This window comes from Plasmodium chabaudi, assembly GCF_900002335.3.
Source record: "Plasmodium chabaudi chabaudi strain AS genome assembly, chromosome: 14".
In the NCBI taxonomy this organism is placed as follows: Eukaryota; Apicomplexa; class Aconoidasida; order Haemosporida; family Plasmodiidae; genus Plasmodium; species Plasmodium chabaudi.
The window spans coordinates 1,845,851-1,872,744 of NC_030114.2; the positions used below are offsets into that span (position 1 = coordinate 1,845,851).

Below are 26,894 nucleotides of genomic sequence, written 5' to 3' on the forward strand. Positions count from 1 at the left end.
AATAAAAGCATACATAACTATATATTTGTACGTATGCATAATATAAATTTAAAAAAACAACATATCTATAAAAAAGTTAAAAAAAGTAAAAAAAGCAAAAAAAAGCAAAAAAAAACATAGAATTAGGATTAATATCCAAACAAATATAAACATATATTAATTAACTTTTTTTCTCCATAGTCTTTTAATTTATTCTTAATAATTATTAGGAGAAATACAATAAACCCTATTTCAAATGGTTTGATAAAAATTAAAAAAAAATAATTTCTTTATAATTTTATTTTTCATATATATATGCATTCTATAATTTTCATTTCAGTAAATCATTTTCCAAAATTTTTGGAGCACATCTTTTGGCACATTAAAAAAAATTATTATGAATATATTTTTCAAAAAAAAAAAAAAATATAACTACATCCTATTTAAATGAAAAAAACAAAATAATTCTTAAATAAATGATTTCCAATTTAAATTAACATAGTAGAAATTCGGAAAATATATATGTATCTATAAATAGGGTATATAATAAAGCATATTAAAAAATTATATATTTCCCAAGCTATTATATTGAAACCTACATTACTTACATTTTAATTAAAAAAATTAATTATTTTGATAAAGCATCTTTTAATCACTTTCTCTTAAAATATAATAAAATAATATACCAAACACGAACTGTACATTTCTTTATATGTTATATAAGAACCACCCCCATCGTTTTCTAAACACTATAAGGAATATACATTCTTTTTTGTTTCCATTTTAGAAAAATCTATATCGAAAAGGTGTAGTCTATTTTTATGGAAAAAAGGTTCTTACCCCTTATAAACATTTTAGTATTGCTTTACATATTTTAAAGCATAATGAAAGGTGTTGAAATGTAAGGAAATAAGAGCAAACGAGACAACGCATGGTGGGCAAACCAATTATTAAGCTTAAACGGTTTTGTGTAATCAATTATGAAACCGATCTTAAATAGGTTTATATGAAAAAGAAAAATTCTAATTTATTTTAAGTACCCATTTTATTGTGTTTTTTTATTTATTTAATTGTATAGTATGAACAGAATTATATTGTTTTACACAATATATGAATAGTCATGGGGAAGTAAATTAAATGTAGATTGCGAGCAAGTATAATCTTTTTCTCATTTGAAAACAGTAATAAATAGGTATGTTAATAAATGGTGGTGCCTGTAATATAAATTGGCATAGGAAGGTTACTATGGTTTATCAGTTATACTAAAAAATTATTTGCATTTTAAAGATAAAGAAAGGAAATACATCAACCAAGTAACACATTCTTTATCTTAAATTTTTTTTATTACTTTATAAATATTTGCATGTACCATATCATTTTTTTTTCAAAATTTTTTCCAAATTTTTCCCAAATTTTTTCCAAATTTTTTCCAAATTTTTCCCAAATTTTTTTTGAACGCATTCACTTAAAAAAGAATGACACTAGGACAATAGCATATGACTTAAGAAATGTAAAAAAAAAAAAAAAAATTTTTGAAAATTGTGTGAGTATATATATATAGTTACTATTTATAGAATCATATATAGAAAGTATACATAATAAGAAAGAAGAATAATCTAATTTATTCGTGTATATTTTTATACTTTCTTTTCCTTCCCTTTTGGATAGTTAGGCAAAAGTATTATACATATGTTAATATATCCTATACCTTTGTTTATATATTTTTTCCCTATTAAGAATATATTGAAATATTTTTATTTTTATAATATAAATATATTATTTTTTTATTTTTCAATCCAAATAAAACAAAAAAGTATATTGTATGTAGAAATATATATGCTTTCTTTTTTTCTACCGCTTAAATAAATATTATACTGTGTAAATATTATATAGTTTTTTTTTTTGGCAATATTATGGAACGTATATAAATAAATACCTAAGCTAATACGTAAATAAACGGATATATACATACATTATAAACATGTGGAAGTATCAAATTTTAAAAATTAATGATGAAAATTTTTTATTTATTGTTCTTATTTTTGTATTATTTTAAGTATGCGAAATTTTATTTATATTTGTTATAAATCTATAAAAATAATATTATATATATTAATGTATATGTATGTATAGATATATTTATATACATGCATATTTATTTGTGTGTTATTTCTATCGTATGCATGCTATAATATATAATGCATATGCATAACCATGCCATTCTCACGAGCATGCTTGAGTAACGATTTAATTTTGTTGTTACATTATTTTCATACCTTTTTATTTCTGCATGTTAATAATACTATATTGTTACTTTCATTGTGTTTTTAGTAAACTCCTTTCGAGCATATATTCTTGTCCGTATATTCTTCAACACATACATGTTGTGAATATTTGAAACAAAAGAAAGCAAACAAAACGACGGCGCATCCTCTATCCCCTTTTTCATAAACTACCATCCTATTATTTAACATATCTTGATCCGGTGTTTTCCAGCCTCTTAAACAAACACGGAGGCACATAAAACGGGGATGTATATCTATAACTTTACAATATATATACACATTAATATGATAGATTCATTTTGTAACTAAAATGAATGAGCCTATTGAAATAAAAGTAAAGGAAGAGATACTTCCGATAAGTGCTTATTTTTTGAAAGAATATGGGGATGGGAAAATAAATAAAAAGGATGTTATAAGAAGTTTACGAAAACGTATATATAATAATAATGACAATTATGAAGAGATATATAAAAAATTAAAAGAAATTCATGGAAATAGTGGTGTATGTACTCGTCAATGGAAAGAAGGAAGTTTTGCATTTAAGTGTTATAATTGTGAAGGTGATCCAACATGTGCAATATGTGCAAATTGCTTCTTTGCATCTAATCATAAGAATCATGTATATAAGTTAACTCATACTAGTGGTGGGTGTTGTGATTGTGGTGATACGTCATGGAATATCAATGGGGCTTGTTATAATCATAGAGGAATCAATGAAGATAGTATAATTGTTAAAAAAAATATATTAAAAGAAAATGTCAAAAATCAAATAAAACAAGATATAGAAAATTTGGTAGGTATTTTATTTAAAGATATAATATTAAAGGATGGCTTTTTTTTATCATTAGTAAATGCAGATTATGTTGAATATTCTTTTGAATTTTTTAAAGATCAAGGAATAACAAGTTTTTTATTTCGTCAAATAATATGTGAAGTATTTACAGGAGCTAAAATAGATTTTTTAATAAATTTTCATTATTGTTTTCATACAGGAATTCAAAAAGCATTATATTCTTTATACTTATCATTATTTGTAGATCCCCAATTTAAACAACGATTTGCATTTAAATTGTCTAAGCATTATAATATTATTGTAAGAGTTGTTGATGATAGGATATATAATGATTATAGTTTAAATGGATTAAGTGTGCAACTCTTGACAGTACCCGAAATTGGGTATACCTTAGTTATTAATAATTTTTTAAACGATTTAATAAAAATAATTGAATCTTTCTGTACATATAGTAATGTTTCAAAATGTGTTATGTTTAAAAATTTATTAAGATCAGAAATCGAAATTATAATGAGAATATGTTTAGATTTAAAATATTTATTATACCATCAAGAAGTTATTAAAATTATTCTTTTTAATAAATATATAATTAAAAAAATTCTAAATCTATTAACACTTCTCCATAGAATGAATTCACAATTAAGATATACAAAAAGACATATTATATATGAAGACTTATCAAGTTCTTATTCTATAACTATAGAAAATTATTTACTTAAAGTATTTGAACCGCTAGCTAATTTTTGTAAACGTGAACAAAATGCAAATTATAGAAATTTTTTTCTTCTTTATCAACTTACTATTGAAGCAATATGCTCCATCAATCTATTCCCATTTAGTAATGACAAAACTTCTTCCGAAGGATCACAAAATGCGGATGGGCCCGTTCAGTCGATGCCTACAGATGCAGCAGCTCCTAGTCAAGGCAAACAAAAAAAAGAAATCAAAAAAATTATTGAAGAACGAAAAAAAAAAAGATTAAAACATTTACGATCCTTACATTCTCCATTAGTCAGATTTTTTATGATGATATTAAATTTTGATGTTATCAGAAAATGTATTGATGATCTATATTGGTATAAATATGTATACCTGAAAAAGGTCAAGAAACAAAAAGAACAGCCACAAAATTTGTCGATAAATAGTGGCAAAGTAAAAATAATAAAAGAATATATAAATGACTTTTATTCTATTGAAAAATATCCAGATGAAATCATAAATAAAAGAAAATTGTTACAAGAAAGATATGAAGGGGATGGAAATAAAATTAAAATGAAATTATTTAATTATAAACCATTTTTAAATTCATATAATCCTATAGAACATTCTAAAGTCGATAATTATTTGAAAGAACATAAATTTTTAGAAGAAACTTACTTCAAATGGATCATTAATATGGGTATTCCCAAGGATTCTACAAAAATGGGTTCTACATCTGTTACTGCACCAGTTACTATTCCTGTTACATCTACCACTGCTGCTATCCCTGGCGTTAGTCATGTTGGGAATGGACCAGGAAAAGTACATTATAGACGAACCATACAAGAAAAAAAAATAAAAGGAAAATGCAAAAATTTATTTATAGAAAAAAAAATTAATAATAAAGAAATTGAATTTAATGAATTTTTAGAAATCAAATATAAAAAGGAAAATAAAAAAATATATTTACACCCATTATATATACAATTATATATGAAAGATTTACTTGAATTTTTAAATCTATTTAATTTAAAATTATTAAAAAATATATTATTTATAAATATAAATGTATTATCATTTATATATGAAATCAAATATGGATATTGGGTTCGAAATGGACCCCAAATGGTTTTCCAATCAAATGAATATGAAGCATCTATATTTTTAAAAAATGATTTGATAGGGATCCAATTTGCATTTATTATGATGAATATTTTACCATTATATGAAAATCAAAAAATAAAAATTAATGAGAACTTAATGAAAATATTCAGAAAAATATATAACGAACGTATAGCTAATTTAGTGGGGAATGATATACATAAATTAAAAAAATATCCAGCTACTTCTAAAACTACAGTACCTAATGAAGATACTAATAAATCGAAAGTTTTATCAACAGACTCATCATCAATGATGGTTGATACAAGTAACAAAGCGAACGAAAACGATGTGCCAAATTATAGGCAAAGCAAAAGTTCAGATAGCTTAAACCATGAAATAAATGATAATCTGTTTGGTAAAATTGAATATATACAGAATCCAGATGAAATATATCAAAATAGTAACCAAACTATTATATATGATAAAAATAAAGATATAAATGAAAATGATGATTTTTTCAACATTTTTTGTGGAAATGGAATGACAGATACATCTATAAATTGGATCAACTTAAGAAACAATTTATTGTCTACTACTAATGATGATTCTACAAAAGTCAAAAACAAAATTGAGTTTACACAAATATATAAATTACTTATTGAATATTGTCGAGAAAAGGGAAATGGTAACAATGAAGAGGAAGCGAATGCATCTAACCAACCAGTGAACCCAAATAATGAAAGTAGCGAACAAGTTGGAGCTAATAAAATTAATTATAAAAAATTAGAATGGACTGAATATTTAAAACTATTTATGGAAAGTAATATACGGAATCCATTTGTTTTTATCTACCAATTAATATTTAAAAATTTTCGTATAAATTTAGATAAAACAAATATAAATGATATATATATGGAAATACAAATACACCATTTAAAAGTGATATATAAAATATTTAATAATATATATTTAAATAAATGGAATATAGATTCACGTAAAATAACTTATATATTCTATTTTCAATTCTTTTATGATATAGTTATAAGAATATTCAATGAATTATATTATTTCGATTCAAGTAATATACCAAGAAAAACATCCTATATAAAATACACAAAAAGAGGAAAATATCAAGTAAAAAAAATATTATTACAATTATTAGCATCTAAAGATTTTCAACATTTTCAACTCGAAGATATTTTTCCTAAGCAATTTAGACATCATCCAACCTTTTATGAACTTATAAATAAATATGGTTATACTACACATATGGATCGAAGTAATGTAAATTTAATTAAGTTAAATAAAAATGCTTGGTATTTATATGATGCTTTTTGGCCTGTTGCAGAATATAAAGATTTTCAATCGGCTAACGAAAAATCAATAAAGGAAGAAAATGCTACTTACATTGGTCCATCTAGAAGTCAAGATAAAGAATATCTTAATTTTCCTTTTAAAAAATTGCAAAATTTATTATATTATGCTTTCAAAAATAGCTGTCTCACTCCAATGCTTCTAACTATTTGTGTAACTAATGAAGCTTTTCAAACACGTCTTGATCAACTAAAAAATGCTCCTCCTATTAATGAATCAAACACATCAAGTACATCAAACATATCAAACAATATGAGTTCTGCTGTTGATAATAATACTCAAGAGAACACCCAAAATGATTCTATTCTCTCGGCAAGAAATTCTATAGATGTAAGCTCGGATCCTACTTCGAGAAATCGCGAAACTCAAGAACCAAACCCCAATCGAACTCCTACAGATTTGTCACTACTTAGCGACATTGACGTTTTTAATTTGCTAACTCAAAGCATAAATAACAGTCTAGGCACCGACCAAGCTAGCCAAGCTAGCCAAAATGGTCAAAACAGCCAAAATAATCAAGCTACCCCAAACCGTGGCGAGCATAGCACTAACACAGGGGCACCACCAAACGCAGAAACAAATCAAGAAGATGAGAACTCAAGAGCTCTTGAAGGAAGTAGAGATGGTAACAGTGGCGATAGTAGTGAAAGCAGTTATCAAACTGGAAATGGACAAGATATACATCAAACAATTAATAATAATAATACATATATAATTGTAGATCAAAATGGTGACAATGAAACATTATTTGCTGAAATATTAGTAAATAGAAGTCCTAATAATTCTATAAATATGGAAATTGTAAATATTACTGATACTCATTCAGGAGATCAAAATACAAGAAGAGGTTCTAGACATTTAACTGCTGGTGGATTATCTGAATTAATTAGAAGTTTAATAAATGAAAATAACATTATTAGTAATGTAATTGATGAAACACTATTGGGAAATAATGCAGCTGGTATTGATATACTTAGTGGTGAAACTAATGGAAATATAGGAAGAAATCATAATCGTTCTATTATTTCAAATCAAAATAATAATACAAATAGAGGTGGAGCACGAGGAAATTCAGATGATAATTTAATATTTGATTGTTATACATCTAGTGAAGAATTAAATGATATTGATTCCGAAGGTTCTAACATATTAAGAATCAATTTAACTGATAGAGATAATAATTTAGATAATTTAAATATAATTTTAAATTCCAATGAAATAATTGCTAATGCTAATAATGCTAATTTAAGTAATACTATTGATATATTAATTAAAGTTATAAAAGTATTAAGTATTTTAATTGATTCTAGTCATCCATTTAAAGAGATAAATGGGTTCTATTATTCCAATTGTAAAGTAGAAACTGATGATTCGGATTCTGCATCTGACTCTATCGAGGAAAGTTCCGATGAAGACTATTACCACCCACCTTCACCAACTATCGAAAAGGAACTAAACAAAACTTCCAACCCTAGTGAATACATTTTTAATAATGAAAAAAATTCAGATAACGATTGTAAGGATCATGTTGAAGAGGATGGTGAAAAATGCGAAGGAGATAAAAATGGGGAAGCTGTCACAAATGATAATGAAAATGATGGAGGTATATTTGACTACATATCTATAGTGGAGAAACGAAAGAAAGGAAAGAAAAATAAAAATATAGAAAATGATTCCCAAAATGTAATGAAAGAAAAAAAAATTAGAAAAGAAAAACAAGCATATTCAATGGGAGAAAAAACGGTCCAATTCTTTATCAACAGTATTAATAACATAAATGGAAACGAAGATAAATGCTTTTTAAAAGTACGGAATACAATCGTTTCAAGATTAAAAGAAATATCTTCAGAAAATTATAATTATAAAAATGTAAATAATAATAATGAATTTATTGAGCTAGCTAAAAAAAAACAACAGGATCTATTAGATAATATGAAAAAACAACAACTAAAATTTAGTCAATTTTTAGATGATGAATTTCTTTCAGATGAAGATGAAGAATTAGAAATGTCAAAAGAATTAGCTGACGATAAAAATGATGATGGAGAAAATGATATATATAAAGAAAATAATACTTTATGTGAATATGAAAAAGCAAAAGAAAAAAATTGTATATGTGTATTATGTAAAGAAGGAATGTCAAAGAATAATTTATTGGCATATATGTGTTTTGCTTCTCATACAAATATTTTAAAAAAAATAATTAAAAAAAATAAAATGTCATTTCCTTGTAAACATCCATCTATATATACATGTGGTCATTTCATACATACAAATTGTTTACATAACACAAAAATATTGAAATATCGAAAATTATTTAGTGTTAAAAATGAACCTACTTTATATGAATTTACATGCCCATTATGTAGATGTATAGCCAATTGTTTTATTGTATATATACCAAAAAGATATACATCTAAAAATGATACATACAGAATCTATGATTGTAATGAAACAGATTTCTTTATCGACAATTCTAATAAAAATTTTTCAGATCTTTTGAAATCCGCATCATTTGCTTTAAAATTGTGGAATCAAAAAAAAGCTATAGGAACGATCACATCAGATGCACAAATGGTGAATAACACAGATTCTAATCACGATAATAATGATGTAAATAAAAATTTGATAAGTTCAAGAGAAGAAAATAACTATCTAGAAGTAGAAACATCTTTAGATATCAATGAAAGAGAAAAAAATAAATCGTTACATCATTACAATATGCATAAAAAATATGATGAATACGATAATAGTTATAGTGATAATTCGGAATCATTTTGTTTTGAAAATGAATCAACCTTTTTAAGTTCATCATCGAATAAATCTATTGACAGTGATGTAGCGGATGAATTTTATTTTAAATATAAAAGCCTTCAAAAAATAGAAGAAGAGAAAAAAAAAAAAAAAAAACTAGAAAATTTTACAAAAAATAGTGAATATGGGGAAGACAAAGGAACAAATAATAATAACACATCTAATAATAAAAATATTGGAAATGATATTAATCAAACTAGTTGGAATAATTTTGTTACTAACCCAGTCTTTAATGAAGAAAATAATAATGATATTTTTAATTTAAATTTTAAAAACTTAGTTGACAAAAATTTTCTTTTTGATAATTTGTTATCTTATGGAAGTTATGATAAAAATAAAAAAAAAATATTAAGAGAAATATATTTAAATGAAAATAAAATATATGAACAATTATACAATACGAATGATTGTTGTGGAAATATTTATTGTCATGGTTGTAATGGTAACTCTAATTTTGAATCTACAAAAAAAAATAATTATGGAAACAATGGAATTGAAAAGAGTGAATATGATACTCAGAGTGATAGAAAAGATTTGAATCATACTGATAATTGTCGACGAATTAATATGAACATACATAAAAATAATGATAATGTGAAAGAAGTTAGATCTAAAGATGGAGCAGGAACAGAGCTATATCTTTACAAAAATACTTTTAATTACCCTAATAAAGATTTTACTTTTACTTATCATAATTCGAATTTTTTTTATAGATATAAAAATGGATTCTTATCTTACTATGTTAGTGTTCCATTAAAATTTATGAAAAATGTCGAGTTTGTAATGATACAAAATAAGTCGTTAAATAATTCTAATAATAAAAAGTCTAAACGATTTTTTTTCACAACATCTGTGGAGGAAATAAAAACAGAAAATATTGAATCCATCGAAAATCAAGAAGAACAAGATGACACAGAGAAAGTAGATGCAACACATGTAGAAAAAAATGATGATGAAAATGCAGAAAATAATAATGACATAAATAAATCTGAACTAAACTTACTACAACTAAATTATAATATAGATAAGAACTTGATCGAATATATACAACACAATTTTAATATAAACAAAATAAATTGTGATGAAGTTATTAAAAAATATAGAATAATCCAAAATAAAAATAATACATCACAGGGTAATAATTGGGGTAGTAGCAATTCTAACTCAATTAGTAGTGGAAAAAAAAAAGGATTTAATGAATTAAATGAATTTCAAAAAGAAAAAAGACTTAAAACAGATTATGAATCTGAATCTAGAGAGAATATTTTATCTGAATATGAAAATTTTTCTTATTCAACTCCTACAAAAGTCGAAAATAAGGAACCTAATGAATATTCTATCAAAACAGGCAACGGTATAAATTCTAGTTTAATAGAAAATAATAAGTGTGATATGCAAGATGCTAATTCAGAAAATATGACGATACCTGCTGTAAATACGAATGAAGAAAATATGAACAGTTCAGAATATTTTATTTCTGAAAAAAACAAAAAAGTAGAGGAAGAACCAAGACGAAATAGCCGAAGAAGAAGTATACAAGAAATGGAAGAAATGGGAATAATAAAAAGTAATGATAATTTAGGTATTTGTGAAGGTGATGAAAATTATGATCATGATACAATGCAATTTAAATATAACTGTGATAAGAATGATTTAAAAACACATGCTATATCAATGAAAAACTGTTTTGCTGTAGATATATATGATGGTATAATTAGCACGAATAAAAAATTTTATAAAACATATAAAAATACAATATATAAACAAAATTTTGATTCAATATTTGATATGAAAGCATTAAGACAATCTATTATATTATTAGGAGGAATAACAGAAATATCATGGAGGATCTTTCATCAAAATCATACAACATTTTCAACTATATTACATCATTCAGAAAATTATAAAAAAATAATTGACTTTGAGTATTCCACAAAAATACAAGACAATGATGAAGATACTGATATAAAAGGAATAAGCGTAAATGATGTATTAAAAATTTATAAAAAACTTGATATATATCCTGAATTCTTATTTAATAATACTAATATTGGATTTGTTAATAAAACTGAATTACGAAATGTAAATAAAGAAGATCTATTATTATTTAATAAAAAAGATAAAAAAAAATATAATAAAAAATCAGGAGGAAACATGTTTAAAAATGAACCAAATAATGAATTAAGCTTTATGAAAAATTGTCTAAACCAATTAAAAAAATGTAAAGACAATGAAGATATGGAAAAACGCGAAGGTGACACTCACAAAAAATTTATGAAAAAAAAAAAAGGGAAGAGCAGAGTAGATAGGAAAAAAAAAAATACAATAAAAACGGATGTGTTAAATATAAAATATTGGAGAAATATTAATACAGCTACAGAAATGAATAAAATATATTGGATTTTATACAACGAAATATTAATTAATATATTTTATAAAAATATAAATTATGTATCATGCAATAATTTAATTGAAACATTAGTAAGAAACTTATTCCTATATAAACATGAATTAAATATAGTAAAAGAAGATAAAATTTCAAACTTATTTAATCTACAATTATGGAAAAATATTCATAATATTTCTTTTTATTATGTATACCCATATAGATTTACCTTTAATAAATATAAAAAGTTTTTTGATAAAATTAAAAAAGCTCATTTTTTGAATAAATTATCATTTTTACCATTATCTGTTGATGTTCTTAAATTATTTATGACTTTTTTCTTAAATCAGTTATTACACACACCTGCAGCCATTCAGCACTTTATTTCAATTTCTTTAATTATTATCAGTTTTCAAGTTATGAATGAAATTTTTATAAAAGAAATCTCAAAATCTTATGTACAGTTCATATTTTCAAAATTTTCACCTGAACAAGTCAGAAAAAATTTTAATAATATTTTTGAAAAAATATATATAAATATACAAAACGAATCATATCCAATAAATAAGGATACACATTTACGTGATAGAGTTAAATTATCAAGTCATTGCACACAATCTGAATATAAACCTGAAGAAAATGACAATTTTTCAATCCCTAATTATATGAACACAGGTAGCCAAAGTAAAAGTATTGCACACGAACAATTTAAAAATTTTATTTTTGACAATTTTGTAAAGAATAAGAAAGAACTGATTTCTTCTCGAAATGTAGAAAATTTTGCTAGTAATGATGGATCAGAATTTAGTAAGAATGGTGACGAAAAAAATGGAAACTATAATACCTTTAACAATGATGGATCTTTAGATTGTTCCAACGACAAAATAGATGAACATGGCAATTTAAAGAATAAAGAGGTATTTGGAAAGGCTTATGCAAATCAAAGTAGTAGTGGAAGTGGCTATAGTGATGGTGATAATATGAATAGCAATGGTAGATCTAAAAAATATACAAAACTAATTACCAAAATGGATTTATTAACATTGTTTAATAATTTGATAAATTTAGCTAACGATATTAGTGAGTCAGAAATTGAAGAAATAAAAAATGCAATTTTAAAAAATAAAATAATTTCTTCTAATATAAAAAAAAATATATATTATTCTCACACTTGTGAAAAGGATGTGTCCCTAAATAAAAATGAAACTGGATATAATAATGAAGAAAATGATTGTGATGACTTTTGCTTGTATGAAGAAAAGAAAACATTATATGTTTTATATGAAACATTGAAAAAAATAATAAGCTTAAATAAGTTCAAAGAAGATACACAAAAAATTATGCTTTTATTATGTGAAATAAATAGTGAATATATGAAGTATGTATATTATAATGGATATATACCAATCAATATATTTCTTAGCACAAATTTTATAAGATATGATGAATTTTTTAATAATTATTATCCTTATTTATATAATAAAAAGAGTAATTCGAAATGGGGAAGCTTCCATGTTTTATATAAAGAAAAGTTTTCAGAAACAAATAACAAACAGAATTGTCAAAAAGGTTTAAAAAAAAATAAAACTGTTATGAAAAGGGACTTTAACTATATAATCAACAATCGTAGTGATACTATTCAAGAACATACCCCAAAAGATCAATCATATTTGGAAAACAAATTAAAATATGTTAATACAGATAATTCAAAAGTTGTGGGTTACCAAAATGGAGAAGCATCAAATTCAACAAGTGAATCGCCTACACTACATAAAAGAGATGATATCAAAAAAAATGAAAAATTTTATGAAAATTCTAAAAATTGTTTTTGCACTAACCCTAATGAAATGCATCAATTTAAATATAAATTATATAATATACATAATGAAGAAATGAATTATTTCTATTTAATGAATGATAAGGATGAAAATTATTTATCATTGTTAAGTAAAGATAATTTAGAATACAAACATACTAATATTTGTAATATATTAAAATGGCAATATGAAAATATTCCCTTTATTAATCATTTATTTTATATTTATAACGTATATCCTATGTTATTTAAATTGAACCAAATAAAAGATATTCATAATAAAAAAGACAACGATATAGATATATGCTCAAATGAATTTTTACTATCACAAATAGATGATAAAATATATGATCAATTTGATAATTATAATAATTTTTCGGATGAAAGTTTTGACAGTAGTAAAACGATACGAGCTTATGAAGAAGACGAGAACGAACATGAAGAGGAAAATAATAATTCTTCTGAAAAGGCTAAGCAAAAAGATGAGAATGAAAATGTTGATGAAAATTATACTACATCATCTCTTAATGTCTTAAATGAAATTCTCGATGTCAATGAGCTCATAAAAGATTTGAAGAAAAAAAAAAAAAAAAAAAAAAAAATATACAAAAATAAATATGCCAATAATTTTTTTGTTAACTTTTTTAATAAGGCTATGCAAAAAGAGCAGAATAAAAGAGATGGATTAGAATTAGAAAAAAAAATAGGATCACAAACAAGTTACACAAATGGAACTATCGATCATGGTGGAAACAAAAATGGTAACTACAATGATGATGAAAAGGATCATGTCATAAGTACAGCAAACTTATTTATTGATCCACACGATTTAAAAAATGTCGATATTTCGGAGCATTTAGAAAGAATAGATGAAAATAAAGAAGAAGTGATAGAAGAAAATAAAATAAATAAAAATAATGAGAATGAGAATGAGAATGAGGAAAATTATTATAATAGTAGTTTAGAAAATACAGCATATTCTATATCAACTGAAAATAGTTACACGGATGAAAACTTTTTATATTATAATAATGATGGAGAATCAAGTAGTGGTGCAGAAAAAATGAGATATAAAAAAAAAAATACAATTAGTAAACTACTTTTTAGCCGATTTGATGATCATACATCAAATAGAAATGATAAAAATAGTAAGAACAAATCCAAGAATGATTATATTAACTTTTTAAAATTTAAAGATTCAAATAAAATACAAAGATATAATATGTTATTACGAAGAAATGATCTTACTAGTCAATTTTTTTATAACATTAGAAAATTATATAGTTATGTTTATAATATACTTGATTTTATACCAATCTATGTTATACAAAATATTTTATTACACTATCAAAAAAGCTACAAGAATGTAAATCATTACTATTATTATGACGAACCAAATGATGGAATTAATAATTTGTTTAACTCATATAATGAAGAAAGTGAATATGAATATACACGCTATTCAAGTAATTATTTTAACACCGATAAATGGAAAAGACAGTATGAAAAATTTAAAAATTATAAAAATAATAATGAATATGAACGTATATATAGTAAGAAAGAGAGTGACCATGATACAAGTTCTTGTTCCTTTGATAAGAAATGGGATAAAGACAGTGCTTCTCATAATGAGTCTAAAATGGGAAGCAATTTTTCATATGATATAAAAAATAGCGGTGCAAATAATATTAATGAATATGTCGATCGTCTCGGTGCAACTTCAAAAAATTCTTCATTTACCAACAAACTAGGTTCCTCCATTTTTAGCCCCAATTTTTTATTCGAAGAAAAATATAAATTCACAGAGAAAGAACATAGTAGCGAAAATAGAAACTCCTATTTTGTTAATAAAAAAATGAAAACAAATCATAGTGATTGTGTATCTGATGCATATATAAGATGCTCTAACCAATTTAATAAAAATCACAAAATGAAATTTACTAACGACGAAAATAATTCTAATGATGTAAAAGGTGTAAGAGGTAACATAAATCAGTTCTATAATAATATCAAAGATGAAAAAGACCTATTAGGAATCAAAAAAATATTTTTTATATTTTATAAATATTTAAAAAAAAATAATTTTATTGATTGTAGTTTTGGAGAGCAAAATAAAAAAAGAAGAAGAAATAGATGCATAAAATTATATTCAAAATTTTTAAAAAAATATTTAAAATCCGCAAATATATATTTACAATTTGTAGCATATATATTATTTTCTATATATGAATATAACACGTTAGCAACTAAGTATTTAGATTATATACATCTATATAGTGACACAAGCAAATATAATATATTTTTACACATCCTAAATATAAATAATAATATCGATAAGCTATACACATACCAAACAATGCAATTAATATTTCATCCATATTTTTATTGGATGTATCAAATTTATAAATATTTAAAAATAGATGCATCACCAATTGCTCTTCATGATTTTTATGAAAACCTAGAGCAATTTATTTCATCAAATTCGATATTTCAACCTAGTCAAAATTATTTTACTTTAATTAAAAAAAACTTTAAAAGAAAATGTGTAAGTTGTAATAAGTCACCAAAAAAAATACTTATCTGTTTATATTGTGGATCAACTATATGTTTACATGAAAGTGATGAAGCTACTGGTCCTTTATCTCAAACAATTAGCAAATGCATCTACCATACTACAATTTGTGGTGGAGATCAATGCTTATATTTGTGCCTGAACACATCATCGGTAAGTTCATTACAAAATGAATCTACATTCCATTTAGTTTTAATATTTATTTGTTTATTCACTTCTTAGTATTGTTAGAAAAACCGCGTTACATATTCATTCTTATCTTTTTTTTTGTTTTCTATGCAGATATTATTTACTAGTGAAAATCGATTTGAATTCATGAGTGGACCTTATGTAGATAAAAATGGAGATATCGATCCTCATCTTAAAAGAGGAAAAAATCTATATCTATCCCAACACAAGTTAAACCAAATATTTGATGTCATTGTTAATTCAACAGCTGGTAAGGATTTCAAAGAATGCCACTATCTACATATACACATCTTTCCATACATGCAATGCATTTACAACATGCTTTTTCAATTTCCTTCCTTTTCAGATGTTGAAATATATAAGCACACACTAAAGGCCGAGTAAAATCCGGATATCGATGAGACCATCTGGGCTACACACATTTACATGCATACCAATGTGATAAATTATTAAATATTTCTTTTATGAACTGTTATTATATGATTGTGTTATTATCGATTTACAATTTTTCTTTTTTTTAAATTCAATGCATATTATGAATGTTAGAAATTTTATTAAAAATGTTAATCCAAAAAATTTAAATAATAATAATTTAGTATATCTGATAATTTATAAAATAAGCTACAAAAAAATAAAAATAAAAATAAAATAATTAACGTCACAATATCTAGCGTTTTTTTGTTTTTCACCGGTCGATTTGAAAAATGCCACTAGCGCGCTTGCAAAATATGAGATATGCATGAAGCATCACTCTCTATATACTCGTTGCGTATTCATTTTATGCCGAATGAAATTTACTTGCCAAACCAGCGAAGTAAAATCGAGTGCATCTGCTACTATGCAATGCCACGAATTTAGAAAAAAAATTCTGAAAAAATTCTGAAAAAATTCTGAAAAAAATAATGTAAAAAAATGCTATGCACAATTTTCACGAGATAATTCTTATCCCCAATTTTAAAACTATTATTATAATTAATTATTTTTTCATGTATGATTTTAATTTAGCTACTGCCAAATGAACAAACGATTGTATACCCTCGATGGGGGCAAAATAAGCGAATTTGAAAGACTAGGGCTGAGTCATTTTGATTTTTTATCATGTAAATATAATGAAGAAGAGAAAGCAAAAGGAATAGAAAATCTGAAGAACATACATTTAAGCTACCTATTAAGTGGTTCGAATATAATAACTACAAATACTTATCAAGTTAATTTACACAGTTTAAAAGAAAACAATATAAGTATAGAGAATGGAAAAGAAATTATAGATACATATATAGATATAGCATATGAAAGTTGTGAAAAATATAAACAAATAAAAAAAAGAAATACATGTTTATATTCCGATTTAGAAACATATAAATCACCATATGATTATGTTAATCACTTTCAAAATGTAAGACAAAATTTAAATGTTTCACATGCTAATGATAAAATTAATGTGCAAGAATATTTTAATTATGTTGATTTACAAAATGATATACTTGGAAAAAAAATTAAAATGAAAAAATCATCAGAAAATTTTATTGCATTTTCCAATGGCTCCTATAATTCATCGTTCCGAAATTTTACCGAGTATTCCGGGGTCTTCCAAAAGGGAGGAATATCACAAGGTGTGAAAAAAAAGAAAAACGAAACGAGCACATTGCAAAACAGACTAGGCAAACAGTTCGACATAAAACTAAACCTAACTCAGTTTAAAAAAACATTTAAAGAAGTTAGAAGCCCAATTGAAATGGTTCCAAAATGTAAGAAGGTATATGAAAAATGTGAAACAAATGAAGACAACAATTTTCGATGTGATTTTTTTCCAACACAAAAATTATTTAATTATGGAATCGAATATTATATAGATGTAACAGATGAAGAAATATTAGCTAATTGTAAATTTAAATTAGAATCATTTTGTAGAAATAAAAATAAATTAAATTTTTTTTCATTATTAACATGTACAAATATTAGGGAAGTATTCACATTTTATAATACCATAAAATATTATGCAACAAATTTTAATAATAATGTAATTATAAATTTTTTTTGTAATCATCCAAAAAATATTGGATGCTCGAATTATTCCTTTTTTGATATAGTATCATTATTATTATATTTAGATTCATATAATAAATATATTTATGCCATTGGCTTAAATTGTGTTAATATTAATTATGTTTACAATCTATTTTTACCATTCAAAAAATATACATCTAAATATAATAATATAAATATTGAATTATATAAAAGTGAAAATCAACAAATAAATCCATTTATTAAAAATGTATTAAATGATATAAAAAAAAATAGGTATATCTATGATGTTAATTTTTTTTGCTCTCCAAATAAAACGCTAGACAAAGTTTCCTTTGATAATAATACTGTCGATTTTCAAACACATTCTAAAAACAAAAAAATGCATGTTTATAATCATATCGAAAAATGGATTGATGTAGGAATAAATGGATTTGGTGGATGTTGTTACTACACACCCTACGATATTTCATTGATTAATTATGGATTATCCAAGATAGTGACATAAACTTTTGTGTCGATGAAATTGTTTAAACTTCCCCTCAGCTATTTCCTTTCCCACTTATTACACTAAACATACAAAAAGGAACAGAAAAAATAATATCCTTTTTTGGTTAAAAACTATTTTACAGATATCCACCTCCAAAGAGACTTACAATGCAGTAGAAAACATGGCACTTGCCAAGGTGGGACATAAAATTTTTTTTTTTTTGAAAAATAGTTAACTTTAACTATCGCTACACATTTCTTCTTCATCACTATCGGTTGCATCCGAATCGGAATCGATTGTTTCTTCTTGAGAAGATGGCTGATTTTTTTTTTGAATTTTTTTATAAAACTTTGTATATATATCATCTTTTTCGACAGTTTGAAATTTGGATGTATTATTATTATAAACATATTCAATAGCTTTAGACATATTTTTTTTAGCTACTTGTTTTTTTATTGTAAAAATTGGCTTATCCGTATTTATTTCTCCTTTATATTCCATAAGTATGTTATCACAATTATATACATGTCTATATTTATATTTACAATACCATGCACATAAACATCGATTATACATTTTCGTACACGTATCATTACATGTACTACATTCGGGCATATTATAATTTAAACTTTCTTTCATTTTATTTATAATTCTATTTTCTATCCTCCTTAAACCGACACATAATAAAAACCGTCCCCCGTTTCGCCAATCCAATGGGTACCTCGGAACAAGACTTGATGGAATCTGTAAATCGAAAACGGGACGTCAACCAAAATTATGTACCATGACATGTATATATATGTATATGGGCATTCTATTAATGTTTTACTCTCACCTTTGTCGTTGGATAAACCGGGTCATACAATGCCTTCCCATGCTTGTGGTTGCCTGAAAAGTGAGAAAAATGGAAAAGCCATGAAAATTGTTTCGAAAAACAGACAGTACTACACAAATCAATAATGCTCTTTACATCTCTTTTGTTTTTTTATTTGTTTGAACCTCTATATCCGATAGGCCTTCTCCCTGGTGGTGCTTTTGGCAATTTCGCCTTTAAAATGTTCAGCTTTTTAGGCATTATTTCAAATTGTGCATCTATATTATTATTATTATATATATTGCTCCTGCTTTACTACATATTTTTCACACGTTCATAAGTGTAATTTATTTAATCTTTCACAATATGCGATACCATATTGCAACAATGTGTAGTGTGGCGAGTTACATATATGCACATTACCTTATGCTTATTTCTTTTCTTTTATAATCTGGTTTTCCAATTTAATTAAATATTACTTATTAGTAAGGGGTGAATACTTTCATTGCCCATATAAAGGCTTACCTATTTTAATTATTCTTTTATTTTTTTTAACCTATACTCAGCAGTCCGCTGTATATTTTCGTATATGTATATGGCTTTATTATGGATGCTCTAATTTGCATTCACAATCTATGCATAGGTTGGTGAAATTGATGAATATAAATATTCCCAAATTTAAGGTTATGTATTTTTGTTTTTTACATTCATATAATATATTTTTTTATATAATTTTATTAATTAATAATATACGTTGAAAAAAATGCACTTTCCCACGTATTTATATTTGTACATAATAAAGTGAATATACGTATTATGCAATTTAGATTGAAAAAAAAAAAAAAAAAAAAAAAAAAAGAACTGCAAAATTAATTGTAAATAATTTTAGTAAATATTTCGTAAAGTGATATTTGGAAATAAGAAAAATTGTATTTATATTTTTTATTTATTTCTAATATTATTACTATAATTATATTATTGTTTTCTTTTTTTTTCGTTTACAATATTGCATTTTTTTTATATACATTTTTTTCTCCCCCCAAAATTATATAATAACGTATTATATATCGAGTTATTTATTTTATATTATATATATTAATGCTTAGTTATACATATATGTATCAATACGAATTTCGGTATTCACTGAATATCAAATGGCTTTATGGTTTGAGCATAGTGTGCTTACATGTAGTTTTTTTGAATACAAAAAACACTTACTAAATAGAAGGAAATATTATGTTTTGTCCTTCTTATTTATTTGTCTTTATATATACATATACAAGAAGTGAAACCCATTTATTTCATCTACAAGTCTGTCGAATTTATTACATTACTAAAAAGAATGCAATATAAAACATTTTCTGATTATTATACATGTGAAATATACTTATCTTCATATAACCCTATTAATGATATATCCATAAAAATTATGGTTTTTAGAATGCGAGTGTAATTCAATCGTTTCATACATACGTGTATACAATATATCCTCCTATCCTATACACTATTTATTAGTATTTATATTTTTAAATGTCGATAATATATAATTCATGTGTGTGTATTACCACATATATACATGAGACTTGCTAGTGCTTGTATATTTACGTGGTTAACCATACTTATAAATTTATTTCATTCATTAGAGCAATATATACATTCTTAAAAATAGCAAGACAACTTTAAACACGTCGCCAAAACGTAGTCGAAATGATGACCATTTATATATAATCCATCTCATTGCATATATGTTTTATTCCTGCCTTTTTTTACTTCCTCTTTCATATATAATTAAAGCTCTAAATAATGTATAGCTTCCTTATTTTAAATTAGTATTTATTCTATTTATACTCTACCCCTTTTGTTATCTTACATTTTCATACGTCACCCTATATAGAACCCTGCTTATTGTGTGTAAATTGATATTATAAGTTGGAGAGCCAAACATCCATTTGGCTAGCTGCACACACACACACATAAATATAGGAACACACGCATGGGTGAATAAAATACATTATAAACAGTGAAATAACGAAGGAAAAAACATTAACACAAAATAATGTTATAATAAACTAAAGATTTTCATAACTAAAAAATAACAGAAATGAACATTTAAAATATTATTATAAAAATTAAGACAAAGAAATGGTACATGATAAATCACATAGACACCATCATCACAGGTCAAGTAAACATGCGAGTAGACATTCTATTGCTGAAAGTGGAAAAAGAATAGCAAATTATTATTCAGAAAAAAAATTGAGAGATAAATATGAACATACTATTCGTAGTAGTCATAGAGAACATCATAGTAAACATACTAACATAAATAATGAAAACAATAATAATAATAAAAATGAAGAACCTACTGGACTCTTATGGAATTGCATGAAAACATTATATTCATCTGTTTCGTCTGTCGTAAAAAATAAAATATTTACTAATGATAGTATAGGAGATAATAACTCAAGACATGATAGAAATTCAATTTCAGATAAACACAGACTAATAGATAAGAAATTAAAAAAGTATAAAGAAAAGGATTTAAATCGAAGTAAATATGCACCAAGTCTAATAAGTAATGATAAATATTCTGTAGATACTTACCATAAGAATGAGTCAATCATTTCAGCTAAAATTAAAGAGCATTATAAAAAAAAATATGAAAAATACGCAGAAAAGTATGCAGAAAAACATGCAGAGAAACATGCAGAGAAACATGCAGAAAAATATAGCGAAAAGCATAGTGAAAAACATAGCGAAAGGCATAGTGAAAAAAACGTAGACAAGTATAAAGATCGTGATGGGGAGAGTGTCTCTCAAAAAAGAAAAAAAAGAAGTGATTTTACATATGATTTTTCAGAAAATGAGATTAAAAATTTATTTATGTCAAGCAATGATTTGGTAGACTATCCTTATCACCAATCTATTGAAAATAATTTAACAAAAATTGATGAAAATAATAATTTATCATTTAAAAATAATATAAACGATGCAGTACATAAAGGTATAGATATAGTCGCTAAATATGCTGACTCAAAATCCACAATTAGTAATCATAATATTCTCAAAGAAAATAATTTAAGCTTCTCTACGACGAACAATGCACTTGAAAATTTTCAATTGCATGCTCCCGATTTAAAAAATAAAAACATTTTAAACGAACCAATAGAAAAAAAACAAAATGAAATTCATATCCCCACTGTGAAAGAAGAAAAGCTGGATGGCCTATCCATAAACAACAAATTTGAAAATAAACATGTTGATAATCTATATGATTCTACTTTTGCCCCTAAATCGAGCATCCAACACACCCCTTTCGAAACGTTACAACTCCATGAACAAAATGAGCATGCAAAAATTAGTAAAACAGAAAAGGAGGAAGAAAATAAAATAAAAATAGATATTAGCAAAGCTAGTTATTCTGAAAAGGCAAGCATTATTACAGGTGCACAAAGTACCGAAACAAATATCATGCATGGCCTTTTGACAGAACATAGAATAAAAAATAAGGATATAGATCATTCCAAAACTAAAAGTAACATCATTGGTGAAAAAGAAAAAGATGATAAATATGAAAGAGAAACAAACAAAAGTGTGAAAAGTTATTTAGCCGAACAAATGAGTACTATTACCCTTACTGAAAAAGAAAAAACAATTAAAGATTCACAAAAATTGGATGAGAAAAAAAGTATAGCTACAAATAAAAGTTATAACCAATCAGCTTTTTTAGATTCACTTTTTTATTCTAAACAAAATATAGATGATGATGTAATACTAATATCGGATATCAAACCAAGTAATTCTATAATCGATGAAAAAATAGATTATCAAAAAGAGGAACCGTTCGAAAGGACATTTGATAATAATAATAAAAAGGAATCCTCTTTAATGAGCAAGCAAAATGAAGACCTCGGAGAACAACCTGTTAGCAGTTATATAAAAAATAATGAATATATGAAACAAATGAGAAATCAATATAAATCATTAATGAGAGTTATAGATACATATATAGATGACAATATAAATGGTGAAGGCTTAAATAATTCATTTATTAGTAAAAATCAAAATGAAAAAAGCACACTAAATAATGATAAGACTGATGAAACGATAACAAATAATTCCTTTAGTAAATGTAATGATACTATCAAAATTGTTGATGATATTAATTTAGGAAATGAAGATAAGTATGTAATATTAAAATATGATGAAGATTCACTTATTGAAGCATTAGAAAAATTACGTATTGATAAACAGAAAGAATCTGAAAATAAAAATAAAAAAGAAAATAAATATGAAAAAATAAATAAAATAGATAAAAATATATTTTTTAAATGTAGAAAAAAAAATTATTATGATGAAGCTATTTTAATATTAAATAAAAAAAGTGATAATAATGTTTTGATTGAAAAATTTAATGTCCCACTTATGTATTCACAAATTAAATGTCTTATTGATTCACGTTGGTTAAATGATGAAATTATTAATTTTTATCTTAGCATGCTACAAGAATATAATGAAGCTGGTATAAAAAGTGGAGTAGCATATCTTCCAAAAATGTTTACATTCAGTACATTCTTTTTTCAATCTTTAAATTTTAATGGTTCATATAATTATAGTAAAGTAGCTAGATGGACAAAGAGAAAAAAAATTGATATCTTAGAATATGATTTAATACTTATACCTTTGCATGTTAGTGGAAATCATTGGACTTTAGGTGCTATCAATATAAAGGATAAACAAATTAAATTATATGATTCTTTAAATATGCCAAATAGAAAATTCTTTGAATATATGAAACGTTACATTGTTGATGAAGTTAAAGACAAAAAACAAATCAATATAGACATATCTCCATGGACATACAATCCTAGCGGATTACCAGAGGTACTACCCTACCTACTGAAAAATAGCTACTAGCCATGTTGACAAATTTTAATACTTATATATTTTATTTTTTTATTTCCATTTTAACAGGAAGGAATACCATGCCAGGAAAATGGATATGACTGTGGAGTTTTCACATGCATGTTTGCAAAATGTTTAACTTTCAACAGAGACTTTGATTTTAGTCAAAGCGACATCAAAGAAATCCGACTAAAAATGGTATGCAAAGCAATGTTCGTATTGCATGAGTACATATACATCCATGACTTCGTTGCATATTTATTTATTTTTTTCTTTCTGCAGGTTTATGAAATATCTCAGGGGCATCTCGTGTTTTAGTCACCATAAATGAGAAAACAAATAATGCATTAATTTGTTTATATAATCCTTGCCTCGAATTGGATTTGATATATTTCCAATTGTCCCTACATTTTTTTTTTGCCCTCCATAACATATATCATTTTATTCGTTTTGTTTTGACTTTATTTATTTATTATCTCTTTATATCCCCATTTTTTATGTCTAAATTCGTTTAATCTTATAATGCTTTTTCGTAACAAGCATAATATTTTCGCTTTATACACAAACTAATTTCGATACTTAGCATGTGTATATACAAAACTTTAACTCGCCTTATTTCTCTTTTTATTTATTAAACAAATTTTATTGGCTAGTTACAATACTATGCCCACTTTTATTTATAATTTTTTTTTTTTTTTTTTTTTTTTTTTTTTAGCTAGTCATTTTTATGGCTTGCTTTGGTAATGTGTTAATATAAAATACAAATTAAAATGGTATTAATAAATAAGTTAAAAAATAAATACAAAATTGAATTGGTATTTGAATAATTAGTAAAAACAAAAGTGCAAATTTTCGAAAATGGAAACCATGCATTGGACAATACCATATGCAATAAATTAAATTTTACATTTTTAAACAACTAATAATTAAAAAATAAATTTGTTACTATATTGAAGACAAGACAAATGAGCTAACTCAGTTCCATACTCATATAAAATATCTTCGTCTCTCTTCCCAACTATTTCATGCTCAAAAACGCATTTTTTGAGAAGTTTAGTCTTAATGCTTAGTTCCTGCAAATAATAAAAATATAAAAATTTCAAAAATAACAACCCGCTATTTGCACACAAAAAATGTAATGAACGTAATAAGCATAATAAATGATGTGAAGCTCTATTATTTTTACACAATTTGGGAATATGCTATATACAAACCTTTATTTGCTGCATAACCGTTTCGGGGATATAAACAAAGTCCTTGATTTGAAAAAGGATGTTCTCAAAAGTGAGTGGGCTGTCGATCTTAAGGACGGCACTATCATTATCATAATGATAAGGTAGAATAAAATAAAGCAACGGATAATGATTATTATTAATATCTTTTATAACATTATATGGTATATTTTGTTTTGATGTGTCTATACCTACAATATTAATAGGTATCGAATTATTTTTAAAAATTTTGGATAAGTCTATCATTAATGATTTAATATATTTATTTAAAAATAATTTACTATTATAAAATAAAATAATTGTTTTAATATTATTATCTAATATACTTGTAATATAATCAGTTTTTATATCTTTATATAGGTGTATATTTTGTTTTATTTGTATAACTTTACATATTTCTCTATGCTTTTTATTTTTTTCCTTTATATATGGTATATATAAGCATATTAAAAAATGTGGGAAGAATAACATAAAAGCAAAACATATATATGGCAAAATTGTTGATATATATTGATATCTATATTCACCTTTTGTTAATCGTCTTTTATCAATTAAAAAAGAAGATGGATCAGAATTCTGTTCATATCTTTGTATATTATAATAATATAAATTATTTATTTTTTTTTTTTCAAGAAAATTTTTTTTTTCATAACTACTTATTTTTTTATCTTTTAATATGTGTTCTATATTTATAAATATTTCATTCTTTTCTTGATTTCTATTTAGTTTTATATTATTAAGATTTTCTTCATAATAATAAATTTCATAATTGTTTATTATTTTATCGTCTTTCTCTATAGCTTTTACAAATTCTTTTAACTTTTCATAGCTATCTGGTTTGTATAAAATTCTATCATATTCTAAATTATTCCTTTTTCCAAGGACTCTAAAACTTCCAATAGTATTTACAATTTCACAATTCGTAGTTACACTACTTGGTGTTATATTTTTATCTGTTAAAATTTTTAACAAGTTAATTTCATTTTGTTCCTTGATTTGAAACTTTAAATTATTTTTGTCTGTACTATTGGAACAAAAATTATGACCCCAAAGCAATGCATATCTTTCTGACTGTCTACTTATTATTGTATTCCGGACTACGAATAAACTATATTTGAATGTTCGAAGGGCCATATTCCTACTATTATTTGGTCTCGTTTTCAATATCTCTTGATTTCGTTATTTTATTTTTCTCCCTATATCACATTTTCACAATAAAAAATGTTGCTTATCTATATGAAAGTTTCGCATGTCTTATTAATTTTATATGTTCATACAAATCAGTGGAAAAAATAATTTCTAATATAATTATTTTCAACAATATAGTTACACATGTATAGTACAATATTGTGCATAAACACACAGGTTTACATATATGCTATACACGTTATAAAAATTTTATTTTTTTTTTGTGAGA

General features: G+C 24.5%; 5 protein-coding genes across 5 annotated transcripts; 3 read left to right on the top strand and 2 right to left on the bottom strand.

The window, feature by feature from the left end:
• Positions 1 to 2,574: 2,574 nt before the first annotated feature.
• On the top strand, positions 2,575 to 16,395 carry PCHAS_1450500 (asparagine/aspartate rich protein, putative; the record flags this gene model as incomplete). The annotated part of the gene is made up of 3 exons (XM_740610.2): positions 2,575 to 15,975; positions 16,105 to 16,261; positions 16,358 to 16,395. 3 exons carry the CDS (start codon positions 2,575 to 2,577, stop codon positions 16,393 to 16,395), a joined length of 13,596 nt encoding a protein of 4,531 aa, XP_745703.2.
• Positions 16,396 to 17,026: 631 nt separating this feature from the next.
• Positions 17,027 to 18,544, top strand: PCHAS_1450600 (homocysteine S-methyltransferase, putative; the record flags this gene model as incomplete). The annotated part of the gene is made up of 1 exon (XM_016799782.1): positions 17,027 to 18,544. The coding sequence occupies one exon, from the start codon at positions 17,027 to 17,029 to the stop codon at positions 18,542 to 18,544; it is 1,518 nt and encodes a 505-aa protein (XP_016655027.1).
• Positions 18,545 to 18,763: 219 nt separating this feature from the next.
• On the bottom strand, positions 18,764 to 19,601 carry PCHAS_1450700 (conserved protein, unknown function; the record flags this gene model as incomplete). The annotated part of the gene is made up of 3 exons (XM_016799783.1): positions 18,764 to 19,270; positions 19,362 to 19,414; positions 19,526 to 19,601. The coding sequence occupies 3 exons, from the start codon at positions 19,599 to 19,601 to the stop codon at positions 18,764 to 18,766; spliced, it is 636 nt and encodes a 211-aa protein (XP_016655028.1).
• Positions 19,602 to 21,482: 1,881 nt separating this feature from the next.
• Positions 21,483 to 24,563, top strand: PCHAS_1450800 (sentrin-specific protease 1, putative; the record flags this gene model as incomplete). The annotated part of the gene is made up of 3 exons (XM_016799784.1): positions 21,483 to 24,224; positions 24,315 to 24,443; positions 24,528 to 24,563. The coding sequence occupies 3 exons, from the start codon at positions 21,483 to 21,485 to the stop codon at positions 24,561 to 24,563; spliced, it is 2,907 nt and encodes a 968-aa protein (XP_016655029.1).
• A 608-nt stretch (positions 24,564 to 25,171) lies between these two features.
• On the bottom strand, positions 25,172 to 26,611 carry PCHAS_1450900 (conserved Plasmodium protein, unknown function; the record flags this gene model as incomplete). The annotated part of the gene is made up of 2 exons (XM_738797.2): positions 25,172 to 25,318; positions 25,460 to 26,611. The coding sequence occupies 2 exons, from the start codon at positions 26,609 to 26,611 to the stop codon at positions 25,172 to 25,174; spliced, it is 1,299 nt and encodes a 432-aa protein (XP_743890.2).
• Between the last annotated feature and the right edge of the window lie 283 nt (positions 26,612 to 26,894).